The sequence below is a fragment of the Microcaecilia unicolor genome, chromosome 1, assembly GCF_901765095.1.
Source record: "Microcaecilia unicolor chromosome 1, aMicUni1.1, whole genome shotgun sequence".
Taxonomy (NCBI): Eukaryota; Metazoa; Chordata; class Amphibia; order Gymnophiona; family Siphonopidae; genus Microcaecilia; species Microcaecilia unicolor.
This window is the reverse complement of record NC_044031.1, coordinates 5,529,870-5,543,469: the sequence shown is the minus strand read 5'-3', so window position 1 is coordinate 5,543,469 and position 13,600 is coordinate 5,529,870. Positions and strand designations below refer to the sequence as shown.

The 13,600-nt window shown below is 44.0% G+C and overlaps 1 protein-coding gene and 1 pseudogene across 1 annotated transcript; one reads left to right on the top strand and one right to left on the bottom strand.

Annotated features, from left to right (window-relative positions):
- LOC115462307 overlaps nucleotides 1–13,600 on the bottom strand; it is a 759,864-nt pseudogene that overhangs the window by 214,136 nt on the left and 532,128 nt on the right.
- LOC115462331 (zinc finger protein 850-like) lies at nucleotides 4,287–6,548 on the top strand (the record flags this gene model as incomplete). Its single annotated transcript, XM_030192335.1, has 1 exon — nucleotides 4,287–6,548. A coding segment is annotated over one exon (2,112 nt), but the record flags the coding sequence as incomplete, so codon positions are not given.

The following is a 13,600-nucleotide window of genomic DNA, read 5'->3' as shown; positions in this document are numbered from 1 at the left end:
GACTGAGATTACTGAGGGGATGGGGTAATCAAGCCTGAGCTGGGAGACAGCTTAGGCGGAGTCAGACCTGGAGAACAGAAGAGCTGGGTGTTAATGCCGGGGGGGGGGGGGGAATTCTACACAAAACATCTGCACAGTTACAACCCCCAAAACAAAGGCAGGAGCTGAAATCTAATGCATTCTGAGCACCTCCTGTGTCCCTGACTGTGTTTCTGGTTTGTGTTTCAGATGCGGGTGACATTTGAGGACGTCTCTGTCTCTTTCTCCCAGGAGGAGTGGGAGTATTTAGATGAGGAGCAGAAGGATCTTTGGAGGGAGGTGATGAAGGAGAACTATGAGATCCTGATGTCTGTAGGTAAGGGTTTCCCGTTATTCTTAAAATCTCTTCTCAGGAGTGACTGGCAATGGGTGAGTCTCACTACAGGAAGCCGGTGTGACTGATAATGAGTGATGGCGAGATGACATTAGTACCTGGGGTGGGTCTGTTTCTAAGATTCTTCTGTTTTCATTGGAGTATTGTTTAGATTCCTGTCTGTAAAACCTTCATTAACTATGACTCTGGCATTCTTAGGGTATCCTATACTTTGTTTTTCACAATTGCTCACTCGGTGGGACTTGGGGGTGATTGTGTCTGATGACCTTAAGGTAGCCAAACAGGTAGAAAAGGTGACAGTCAAAGCCAGAAGGATGCTTGGGTGCATAAGGAGAGGGATGCAACAGCTAAGTGACAGAAATCCCTAAAGGAATAATTCTGGGGAAATAGAGAAAAAAAGAGAAAAACAATATACTTACCTTGACATCTTGAGGGAAGGGAGCAGTAACCTGAAAGAGAAAGAAATAGACACAAAGCATCAAATTCTTTTTCTTGACAATTATTAAGTATTTAAGTTCTCACGTCTGATCTTTAAGTATCACATGAAATACTTACCTGATAATTATCTGTGTTGACTGAAGCAAGTCCGACCTGTTAATAAATCAGTAGAACTAGAGTTAATTTAGTTATATGTTCATTTAAGGTAGAAAAACTGACATTACAAACTGTAAAAGTAGAGGTTGTTGAAATTCTTGATAATAATATTTTTTTTCTTGATTGCTAATTTCTTAAATAAACTAATCTTTGTATTATAAGATTGGATTTGATCCTGTAATTAGTTTCTTTTCCTTCCGCCCCTGTTTCAGTGACGGGACGAGGTTAGTTTATTGTGACCTGCTTCCCCCTGCTCCGGAGCTTGTTGAACACTCTCCTGGCACGACTACAGAGAAAGGAGGGTTGTCATCACTTATTTACTAAAGAAACATCCCTTCAGAGCGGGGAAGAGGGCAACATTATGATCGTGGTCAGAACCCCTCTCAAACTTACCTTTTTCCTGGTGGTCAGCTTAGCTGGCTTCTGTTTCGTTTGTCTGTCCTGTCTGAGCTGGCTCTTTCTGTCTGTGCTGGCAGCTTCCAGCAGCATGGGGCTAATTGTCTCACTTTACTGCAGCTGTGGGTGTTGCCTGAGTTGCTCTGCTCCGTTTTTGGGTGTACTGGCTTCAAGTGCTTCTTGGGACTGCATTGGTGTGGGTTGGGCCTCTCCGGGTCAGTGTGCTGTTGCCTGGGGCTAGGGAGTGTGACACCATCTGGGAGGGCCTTGATAAGGAAGTGGTGTTCTTTCCTTCAGGGCCTTTGCAACGCGTACTTGAGGTAGGGTTAGTGCAGTGAGCACTTCTGTTGTGTTTGGCTTCCCTGCTTGCGTTTGCTTTAGGTCCAGGTTAGTGTTGGTGCAGTGTGCACATTTGACCTGTGTTTAGCTTCCCTGCCTTTCCCTTGTAGCTCCCCTGCTTTCCCTTTGGGTGTGGTTAGAAGCACTGTTAGGTTGCTGTTAGAAGTACTTCTGGGTTTGGTGCTGTTAGGGGCACTTCAGTTCGCTGTGAGAAGTACTCCTGTAGCTTGGTGCTTAGTGGCACCTGGGTTAGGTTAGTGCGGTGGTGCACTGCTGTAGCGTGGAGGCTTAGGAAGCTCCTTTGCTAGCTTGTGTATTTAGTTCCCAGCTCTGTTAGTTTAGGGCTTAGGAAGTCCCTTTGTTGAGCAGGGCTTAGGAGCTCCTGTTTAGTATAGGGCTTAGGAAGTCCTTTTGTCAGTTTACTGTTAGGAACACTCCTGCTGGTTTAGGGCTTGGGAGCACGTAGATCAGTTTAGGTTTAGGAGTACTTCTGTTTCCACTCCTGGTCCCTGTGTCATCCGGTATCCGGTAAGTCCTGCCGGCCACTCGAACCCAAGGGCTCAACCCTTGGGGGGTAGTGGCCAAGCGCAGGTGAAGCTGTACGGACCAGTCCAGTGTGCTCCAGTCCAGTGTGTTCCGGTCCGGTGTGTGTTCAAGTCTGGTGCGCTCCAGTCCAGTGTGTGCCGGTCCGGTGTGTGTTCTAGTCCTGTGTCCTCCAGTCCGGGGGATTGCAGTCCAGTGTTCCAATCCTGTGTCCTCCAGTCCAGGGATTCCAGTCCGTGTGTTCCGGCTCCCTGGGCGGTGCCTGCAGTCCCTGCCGGTGCCGGTGTGCTTGCCCAGCGTTGGTTGGTGGGTTTGGCCTGCTGCTGTCGCTCCTCGTCAGCAGCCCAAGGGCTCACGTTTGCTCCAGAGCCTGGCCCCGCGGGCTCTGAACCTGAGAACCTGACAATCATAATAACTTCTTCATTAGGTTTTTACTTTAATGAAGAAGTTGGTTCGGCAGCTGACATAGCGATAAGCAAAAGCTTTAAGTATACCGAGCATCAGGAGCCTTTTCCTCCTAGCGAGAGAAAAAAATACATAATAAAAAATAAACATAAAAATATACTTGCTAAATTAGCCTGAACATAGACGGTAAAGAATAGAACTCGCTTTAAGTAAAATATAACTTATTATTGGCAAGTTTGCAATCAGATGTCTCTTCTCATATCTACAATAACTAAGCTTCTGTAACAAATGTATGATTGGGTAATGGTGAATCTCTTCCTGTGAACTTCAGGATCAGCTAACGCCCAACTTAGTTTATCTGGGGAACAAGCACCCTGAAGGTTTAGCCTTGCATCTTGCAGCCTGTCTGATAAAGAGCAGTTATAGGGCTAAACAATATCTATGTACAAAGACCAAAAGGTGCTTTTAAATATCAACTTGAATATAATCATATATTCTGTATTCATCCCTGGTAGTGATTAGCTTGGAAATGTATTCCCAACAGGGAGGGGGTGGAAGATTTACAATTTATTTATACAGATTTTTTATTGAACTCGTTAAACTGCTGTTCTCCTACAGTACTATACAATGCTCTGTTTTTATTTCTTTAGAAAAAGATGACCCTAAGAACAGTAATGCAGAGACACATAAATGGAAGCTCAGTGAGAAGCCTGAAGAGGAAAAGATGTTCTCAGAAAGAGAGAAAGAAGAGACTTCGTCCTGTTCTGACTGGGGAGAAAAGGGAAAAAATCAAAATAAACAAAAACCTTCAACAGGAAGCTCAGCTCCGTGTGAACATTGTACCAGTAATATCACACAAACAGTGGAAGAACAGACAAACCAGATGAGAGTTCAGAAATGTTTGTGTGATGGATGTGAGATATTCCTTAATGATCATTTAACTCTGAAATCAGATCAGAGATCCGATACTGAAGAGAGACCATATACAGGTACGGACTGTGGGAAAACCTTCAGTCAAAAGAGAGAACTACAGCAACAGCAGAAAACATGCATAAGAGAGACCCACTGTATAGGTTCTGAGTGTGGGAAAGATTTCAGTAGGAAGAGAGAGAAACATGAGAACAATAATACAGAAACTAGAGTGTGTACAACTACAGTAGATGAGAAAACCTTTATCAATAAAGGAAGCGTTACAAAATACCAGAAAAATGACACTGATGAGAGATTATCTGCATGTTCTAGTCATGACAAAAGCTTCAGTCAGGAAGAAAATGTCATAAGAAATGCAAAATTCCACCCAGAAGAGATACTAGTTTCAAGTGCTGAATGTAAGAAAAAATTCAGCCATAGAGAAACATTCACAGATCATAAAACACCTCAGACTGGTGAAGAATCAATGACTACTACTAAACCTGAAAAAGTCTTTTGCAGAAAGACAGACCTCTCAAACTACCAGAAAATTCAGAAAAATGAAAGCTTGTGTACTTCTGCTGACAGTGGTACAAGTGCTTGCTGGAAAAGAAACCTCCCTATGCAGAAGAGAATCCACAAAGGAATGAAACCACTTAACTGCACTGAGTGTAATAAAAGCTTCAGTCGGAAAATAAGACTCACAAAACACCAGAGAATTCACACAGGAATGAAACCATTCATCTGCAGTGAGTGTAATAAAAGCTTCAGTCAGAAGGGAAACCTCACCAACCACCAGAGAATCCACACAGGAGTGAAACAGTTTATCTGCACTGAGTGTAATAAAAGCTTCAGTCACAAAACAAGCTTCACAATACACCAGAGAATCCACACAGGACTGAAACCATTCATCTGCAGTAAGTGTAATAAAAGCTTCAGTCGGAAGGGACACCTCACCACACACCAGAGAATCCACACAGGACTGAAACCATTCATCTGCAGTGAGTGTAATAAAAGCTTCAGTCGGAAGGGACACCTCACCACACACCAGAGAATCTACACAGGAATGAAACCATTCATCTGCACTGAGTGCAATAAAAGCTTCAGTCAGAAAACAAACCTCAAAGAACACCAGAGAATCCACACAAGAATCAAACCATTCATCTGCAGTGAGTGTAATAAAAGCTTCAGTCACGAAACAAGCCTCACAATACACCAGAGAATCCACACAGGAGTGAAACCGTTTATCTGCACTGAGTGTAATAAAAGCTTCAGTCAGAAGGGAAATCTCACAAAACACCAGAGAATTCACACAGGAATGAAACCATTCATCTGCAGTGAGTGTAATAAAAGCTTCAGTCGGAAAACAAACCTCAAAGAACACCAGAGAATCCACACAGGAATGAAACCATTCATCTGCAGTGAGTGTAATAGACGTTTCAGTCATAAAACAAACCTCACAGAACACCAGAGAATCCACACAGGAGTGAAACCGTTTATCTGCACTGAGTGTAATAAAAGCTTCACTCATAAAATAAGCCTTACACAACACCAGAGAATCCACACAGGAGTGAAACCATTCATCTGCAGTGAGTGTAATAAAAGCTTCAGGCAGAAGGGAAACCTCACAAAACACCAGAGAATTCACACAGGAGTAAAGCCTTTTGCATGTATTGAATGTGGTAGAAGCTTTTCTGCAAAGGAAGCACTCAGAAGGCACCAGAGAATCCACACAGGAATGAAACCGTTTATCTGCAGTGAGTGTAATAAAAGCTTCAGTCGTAAAACAAACCTCACAGAACACCAGAGAATCCACACAGGAATGAAACCGTTTATCTGCAGTGAGTGTAATAAAAGCTTCAGTCATAAAACAAGCCTCACGGAACACCAGAGAATCCACACAGGAGTGAAACCGTTTATTTGCACTGAGTGTAATAAAAGCTTCAGTCAGAAGCAATACCTCACAATACACCAGCGAATCCACACAGGAATGAAACCTTTCATCTGCAGTGAATGTAATAAAAGCTTCACTTATAAAACATGCCTCACAAAACACCAGACAATCCACACTGGAGTAAAGCCTTTTGCATGTACTGAGTGTGGTAATAGCTTTGCTGTGAAAGAAGCACTCAGTAGACACTGGAGAATCCACAAAGGCATCAAACCATTTATTTGCATTGATTGTAATAAAAGTTTCAGTCAGAAAATTAACCTGACAGATCACCAGAGAATCCACACAGGAATGAAACCATTCATCTGCAGTGAGTGTAATAAAAGCTTCAGTCGGAAGGTAAACCTCACAGTACACCAGAGAATCCACACAGGAATGAAACCATTCATCTGCACTGAGTGTAATAAAAGCTTCAGTCGGAAGGGACACCTCACAGAACACCAGAGAATCCACACAGGAGTGAAACCATATTTCTGCAGTGAGTGTAATAAAAGCTTCAGTCAGAAGCAATACCTCACCAGACACCAGAGAATGCACACAGGAATGAAACCATTCATCTGCACTGAGTGTAATAAAAGCTTCAGTCAGAAAACAAGCCTCACAATACACCAGGGAATCCACACAGGAGTGAAACCATTCATCTGCACTGAGTGTAATAAAAGCTTCACTCATAAAACAGGCCTCACAATACACCAGAGAATCCATATAGGAATGAAACCATTCATCTGCAGTGAGTGTAATAAAAGCTTCAATCGGAAGGAACACCTCACAGTACACCAGAGAATCCACACAGGAGTGAAACCGTTCATCTGCACTGAGTGTAATAAAAGCTTCAGTCAGAAGGTAAGCCTCACAAAACACCAGAGTAAAGCCTTTTGCAAGTACTGAGTGTGGTAGAAGCTTTACTGTAAAAGAAGCACTCAGAAGACACTGGAGAATCCACAAAGGCATCAAACCATTTATTTGCACTGAGTGTAATAAAAGCTTCAGTCAGAAAACAGGCCTCACACAACACCAGAGAATCCACACAGGAATGAAACCATTCATCTGCAGTGAGTGTAATAAAAGCTTCATTCAGAAGGTAAACTTCACAAAACACCAGAGAATCCATGCAGGAGTGAAGCCATTTAGATGTTCTGAGTGTGGTAAAACTTTCATTAAGAAGGGACATCTCGCAAGGCACCACAGAGTTCACACAGGAGTGAAGCCATTTACATGTACTGAGTGTGGTAAGACCTTCATTGACAAGGAAACACTCACTATGCACCAGAGTAGCCACTGAGAAGTAAAACCATTTCTATGAACTGAGTGTGGCAAATGCTTGAGGTTGAAGCAATACATGATACAGCACCAGAGAATCCACACAGGAGTGAAACAATTTAAATGTTCTGAGTGTGGTAAAAAGCTTCACTACACCATAGCTTTCACATGAGAGTGAAGCCATTTACATGTAGTGAGTGTGGTATGAGCTTCATTGACAGTGAAACACTCGCCTTACACCAGAGAATGCATTCAGGAGGAAAACTTTTCTATGCACTGACTGTGGCAAAATCTTCACAAAGAAATACATGATAATACACCGGAGAATCCACAAAGGAGTGAAGCCTTTTGCTTGTACTGAGTGTGGTAAAAGCTTTACTAAACAAGGAACACTCAACAGACACTGGAGAATCCACACAGGAATTAAACCATTTATCTGCACCGAGGTTGAAGAAATACATGATAATATACCAGAGAATTCACACAGGAATGAAGCCATTTAGATGTTCTGAGTGTGGTAAAACCTTCACTGAGAAGGGACATCTGTCAAGGCACCACAGAGTTCACACAGGAGTGAAGCCATTTACATGCACTGAGTGTAATAAAAGCTTCTGTTAGAAGGTAAACCTCAAGAACCTATAGAAATGATAAGTAGTAGTAGTAGAAACCACCGAATGATCCACACAGGAAGGTACATATAAATATCTAGGAGTGGAGGAAGAAACAACTAGAAAGCTGAAATGGCCGAGAAAAAATCAGTAATGACTATTCTAGGAGACTTCCTGCACTCTCATATTGTTTTGGTATTTCAGACTGGCCTCTTAAACACCTGCAAAAACTTGGGGGCCCTTTTACTAAGCTGCATAGATGCCTACGAGCACCCAATGTGCATCAATTTGGAGTCATCACCCGGCTACCGCGTGGCCTGGGCAGTAATTTTAATTTTTACGTGTGTCCACTACACGCGTCAGAAAATTATTTCTATTTTTGGTGTATGGCGGAAACCGGGCGGTAATCGTCATTCTAAGCATGTGGACAATTACCACTCGGTTAACGCTTGAGACCCTACCACTGAGTCAGTGGGTGGCGGTAAGGTCTCAGGCCCAAAATTGACATGCGCCAATTTTATTTTGATGAAGTCAAGGACTGCTTTATGGAGCAGCTGGTTCAGGAACCTACAAGAGGGGGAACAATTCTAGACCTAGTGCTTAGTGGAGCATGATCTGGTTCAGGAGGTAATGGTGCTGGGGTTGCTTGATAACAGTGATCATAACATGATCAGATTTGATATAAGCTCTGTAGTAAGTACACACAGGAAATCCAATATGTTGGGGAATCCAAGATGGCGACCTGAAGGGAGTGCACTGAAGCAGCTCCTAAACTCAAATATAAGTGCTTTAAATTTCCTTAAACAACTTTTACCTTAAAATGCCCAAACGAAGAGGCAGGCAAAGACCAGGTCCTGTGGCAGCCGCCTCCCCCGCAACTGGGACGATGGACTGCTTTGTAGTAACGGGACAGCAGGTGGGCTGTTTCGCTGCCGGAGAAGACGGAGAAACGTCTCCCCTGCTTCAGCCCAGAGTTGAGAGAACCGCCGCCTATGCCTGAAGTCATGCAGGAAGTCTTTGTACAGGGTTTCACACCCTCCGAAGTGGGGGTAGTGATCCCTGCAACAGGACCAGATCCCTGCGATCGATTGCAGAGTGCCCTGATGGGGAAGAGTAGTAGCCAGCATGGCGACGGCGTTTTGGAAGAGAAAACCGCCGAGAAGGAGGAAGCTGCTTCTGTGGAACCTGAGGCTATTTCCTTACCATGGAGTAAGTTGTGGAGGAGTTGCCTAGTGGTTAGAGTGGTGGACTTTGGTCCTGGGGAACTGGGTTCGATTCCCACTGCAGGCACAGGCAGCTCCTTGTGACTCTGGGCAAGTCACTTAACCCTCCATTGCCCCAGGTACAAATAAGTACCTGTATATAATATGTAAGCCGCATTGAACCTGCTATGAGTGGGAAAGCGCGGGGTACAAATGTAAGAAAAATAAATAAATAAAAATGTATTTCCTAAACCTTCAACTATCACATTGGAAACAGTTTGGGATGCCCCTTTGACTTTGGAAACATCCCTGTCACAGAAAATGGTGTTGTTATCTCAGACCTCACAAATTCCTAAAGAAACCGTGTTAAAAATGGAGAAACAAATTAAAATTGTGGAGGAGTGGCCTAGTGGTTAGGGTGGTGGACTTTGGTCCTGAGGAACTGAGTTCGATTCCTGGCACAGGCAGCTCCTTGTGACTCTGGGCAAGTCACTTAACCCTCCATTGCCCCATGTAAGCCGCATTGAGCCTGCCATGAGTGGGAAAGCGTGGGGTACAAATGTAACAAAAATAAAATAGATACTATTGGAGATTCTACATGGAATGTTGCTACTATTGGAGATTCTACATAGAATGTTGCTATTCCACTAACAACATTCCATGTAGAAGGCTGCACAGGCTTCTGTTTCTGTGAGTCTGACGTCCTGCACGAGCAGAAGCCTGCGCAGCCACATTGGTGATCTGCAAGGGCCGACTTCTACATGGAATGTTGCTAGTGGAATAGCAACATTCCATGTAGAATCTCAAATAGTAGCAACAGTGGAGGAGTGGCCTTTAGGGTGGTGGACTTTGGTCCTGAGGAACTGAGTTCGATTCCCACTTCAGGCACAGGCAGCTCCTTGTGACTCTGGGCAAGTCACTTAACCCTCCATTGCCCCATGTAAGCCGCATTGAGCCTGCCATGAGTGGGAAAGCGCAGGGTACAAATGTAACAAAAATAAAATAGATACTATTGGAGATTCTACATGGAATGTTGCTACTATTGGAGATTCTACCTGGAATGTTGCTACTATTTGAGGTTCTGTTTCTACCTATTTGAGATTCTATATGGAATGTTGCTACTATTAGAGATTCTACATGGAATGTTGCTATTCCACTAGCAACATTCCATGTAGAAGGCTGCGCAGGCTTCTGTTTCTGTGAGTCTGACGTCCTGCACATATGTGCAGGACATCAGACTCACAAAAGCAGAAGCCTGCGCGGCCACATTGGTGATCTGCAAGGGCCGACTTCTACATGGAATGTTACTAGTGGAATAGCAACATTCCATGTAGAATCTCAAATAGTAGCAACAGTGGAGGAGTGGCCTAGTGGTTAGGGTGGTGGACTTTGGTCCTGGGGAACTGAGTTCGATTCTCACTTCAGGCACAGGCAGCTCCTTGTGACTCTGGGCAAGTCACTTAACCCTCCATTGCCCCATGTAAGCCGCATTGAGCCTGCCATGAGTGGGAAAGCGCAGGGTACAAATGTAACAAAAACAAATAAAAGTGTTGAAGAAACATCTGAGAAAAATACTAAAGATATAGAGTCATTGAAAATCTGGAAAATCAACAGAGATCAAAAGCTTTGTGGGTTATACATTTTCCAAAACAAGAAATGGTTGCACCTTTACTGACATTTAAAAAGTATATGTTTGATGACAAGAGAAATATAATATACAAATGCTGAAAAATACAAAACTGCTGTTGTACAGTGATGCTTCCCAGATAATTGTTAAACAAGCCATCATGAGAAATTTTTATTTCCCCCCCCCTTTCCCCACCCTCTCTTCCACCCTCCCTCCCCCCCTTATTTCTTTGGATTCCAACCAATATTGAGGATAATGGGTTTAACCCTTCAGACCATGTGTACTACCTCGACAGTTACAATAGATTAAGGAGCAAGCTTCGCCCCCGTGGACTAAGTCCTTGTATATATCGTCCCCATATTGACATGAACTGCTTTTTCCGTTTTGGGACTCCCTTTGCCTCTCTGGCTTCCCAGGTGGCCAACTCATGTATCTGATTCCTCCAGTGCCAGTACACTGGTGGGTCTGGTTCTATCCACTTCTGAAGAATAGTCTTGCGTGCCACTAGGCATACCTTGCGACACCAAACTCTCTCGTTTTTTGTCTGATTCGCAAAAGCTGCCTGTGTGTCTAAGACATAATGGTCCCAAGTTCCACCCACTGGGATCTGCGTTATGTTAGTCAGATAGCTCTTTATTTGTCCCCAAAATGCATGTATCCTTGGGCAGCCCCAAAAAGCATGGTACAGGCTGTGAGGTGTATGATTGCATTTTACACATTTACTGTCGTTTGTGGCCCTCATGTGTCTCCATTGTTGCCCTGACATGTATGCTCGCATGACCACCCTGTATCCACATTCTCTCAACCTCTCATCTATAGTAAGTGACGGAATGCGTCTCAGTGTTGCCCCGACGTCCCATCCTCCCAAAGAATTCCCGGAATCTCTTTCCCATTTTTGTATAATATATCCTAGGTTGTTTTGGGTGGCGCGTGACACTAACGCTCTGCATAGGGTTGAGACTGACATTCCCGTGATCTCTAGATTTTGAAAAAAAAGTGTTTACCTCGTGTCCAAGTTTCTGTCTTAGGGCTTGCTGGTTCAGATGGAGAATATAATGCTTAACTTGAGCATAGGCAAAGCGGTCTCCCCATGTATTCCCTAGCTTATCTCGCAGTTCTTCAAATGATAGTATGTTCCCTTCTGGTCCCATCAGGTCCTCCACCCTTGTGATTCCTTTGTTTCCCCATCTTATAAATGTAGTGTTACTCTGCCCTGGCTCGAAATTCGGGTTTCCTCTGAGTGCTAACAATTCAGATGTTGTTGGTGTGCCCCCCATGTTGATGGCCAGCCCTCTCCAAGCCATGCACATAGGTTGTAACAATCGATGCTTAAACTCGACTGGAACCTGTCTTTGATCGAGATGTAGGAGGGTGAGAACATCAGAGGGGGCGAAATATTCCCGCTCCTCCTCCATAGGTGTAAATATATTGGATTGTCCTATCCAGTCTCCCACATGTCTCAGTAGGCAGGCCTGGTTATATAAGGCTATATCAGGCATTCCCATCCCCCCCCCCCCCCCCCCCCCCACCCCCCGGTGCCAACCTCCCAGTAACCTTTTAAACTGTAGCTTGGGCTTCTTTTTCCCCCAACAGAATCTACTAAAAAGTTTTGTGACTTTCGCTAAATCTTTTTGTCGTAGCCAAATGGGAAGCGTTTGCATAAGATATAACCACCTGGGGAATATCACCATTTGGATTAAATTTATCCTGCCCCTCAAAGATAGCGGAAGGCCTTCCCACCCCTCTAGTTTGGTTTTTGTCCCTTCTAACAACGTGTTGACATTTAAATCATGCAGTTTCTCTAAATCCATTGTCAGCTTGATCCCCAGGTATTTGAAGGATCCTTCTGCCCAGCTTAGTGGAAAGCTTTGACCCCATAGTGATTTCACTGTCGGTGAGGAAGCTAAAGCTTCTGACTTAGTCAAATTCAAGCTAAATCCTGCATAGTCACCGTATTCTTTGATCAACTCCATGAGTGCCGTAAAGGATGTCTGGGGTTCTGTCAGCAATACCAATAGGTCATCTGCAAAAGACGCTATCTTAAATTCGGTCGTACCTACTCTTACACCTTGCACTGTTGGACTAGCCATTATATCTCGAATCAGCGGGTCTAGTGACAACAGAAAGAGCAACGGGGACAATGGGCACCCCTGCCGGGTCCCTCGGCATATCGGGAACTCCTCAGATTCCATCCCATTAACCTTTACCCTTGCTTTCGGATTACAGTAGAGAGCCCGTACTGCTGACAGAAATCTACCACCAAACCCATATTTCTCCAGCGTGGAGAACATAAATGACCAATACACCTTATCGAATGCTTTTTCTGCATCGAAACTGATAAGCAAAGAGGGGGTGCCCTTCCTTCGTCTCGTCTCCAATGCCCCTATTATTTTCCTTAAGTTCTTGGCTATAACTGTACCCTCCACAAATCCAACTTGTGCTTCATGTACTAGCTTTGGTAATACTTTTTTCATTCGGTTGGCCATAATTTTTGCTAATAGTTTAGTTTCCACATTTAAAAGTGATATGGGGCGATATGACTCTGGTTGTTGTGGGTCTCTGCCTGGTTTTGGGAGTACCACTATTTGTGCTACAGATAATATCTCAGGCACGCATTCCGCATCCACCATCGTATTAAAATATTTAGTGAGGGTCGGGGCAACAAGCTCTCCCATCATTTTGTAGAATTCTATGCGCATACCATCTGGACCTGGCGCCTTAAGAAGTGTACCCTGTCTAATCGCCAGTAATACCTCCTCATCTGTAATTGGTTGGTTCAACTTATCTTTCTCTTGGTGACTAAGAGTTGGAAGTTCTAAATTATCTAAATATAGGGAGTCCAACATGGTCGACTCCTCTGGTTGCGCATACAGTTCACTATAGAATTTGGCAAAGGTCTCACAGATTTTATCAGCTGCACCTTCTACTGTCCCATGTGTCCCTCTGATTTGCAATACTTGCCTTTTGTTCCCTCTCGGGTTAGCTAATCGTGCCAGAAGGCGTCCCGTTTTGTTTCCAAAGCGGTGTAGCTGAAATTTATAGTATAGTTGGGATTTAGAGGCCCTTTGATGTAGAAGCATGTTCAATGAGGCTTGGGTTTCTAAGAGATTACTGTGGTGGATGTCTGAGTGTGTCCTTCCATATGTCTGGCGTGCCTTACACACTAATTTACTTAAACGTAATATTTCCCTATTTCGTGTCTTCCTAACGTGGTGATAGTAACTGATTATTTCCCCTCTCATCACCGCTTTTGCCGCGTCCCAGAACAGAACTGGATCTCCTATATGTTGTTGATTCAGGATCTCATATTCCTCCCAACACTCCTTTAGTTTTGCCTGGAAGGCATCGTCTCCTGTTAGGTCTAAGGGAAATTGCCAGGAGTTCCCTTTGCAC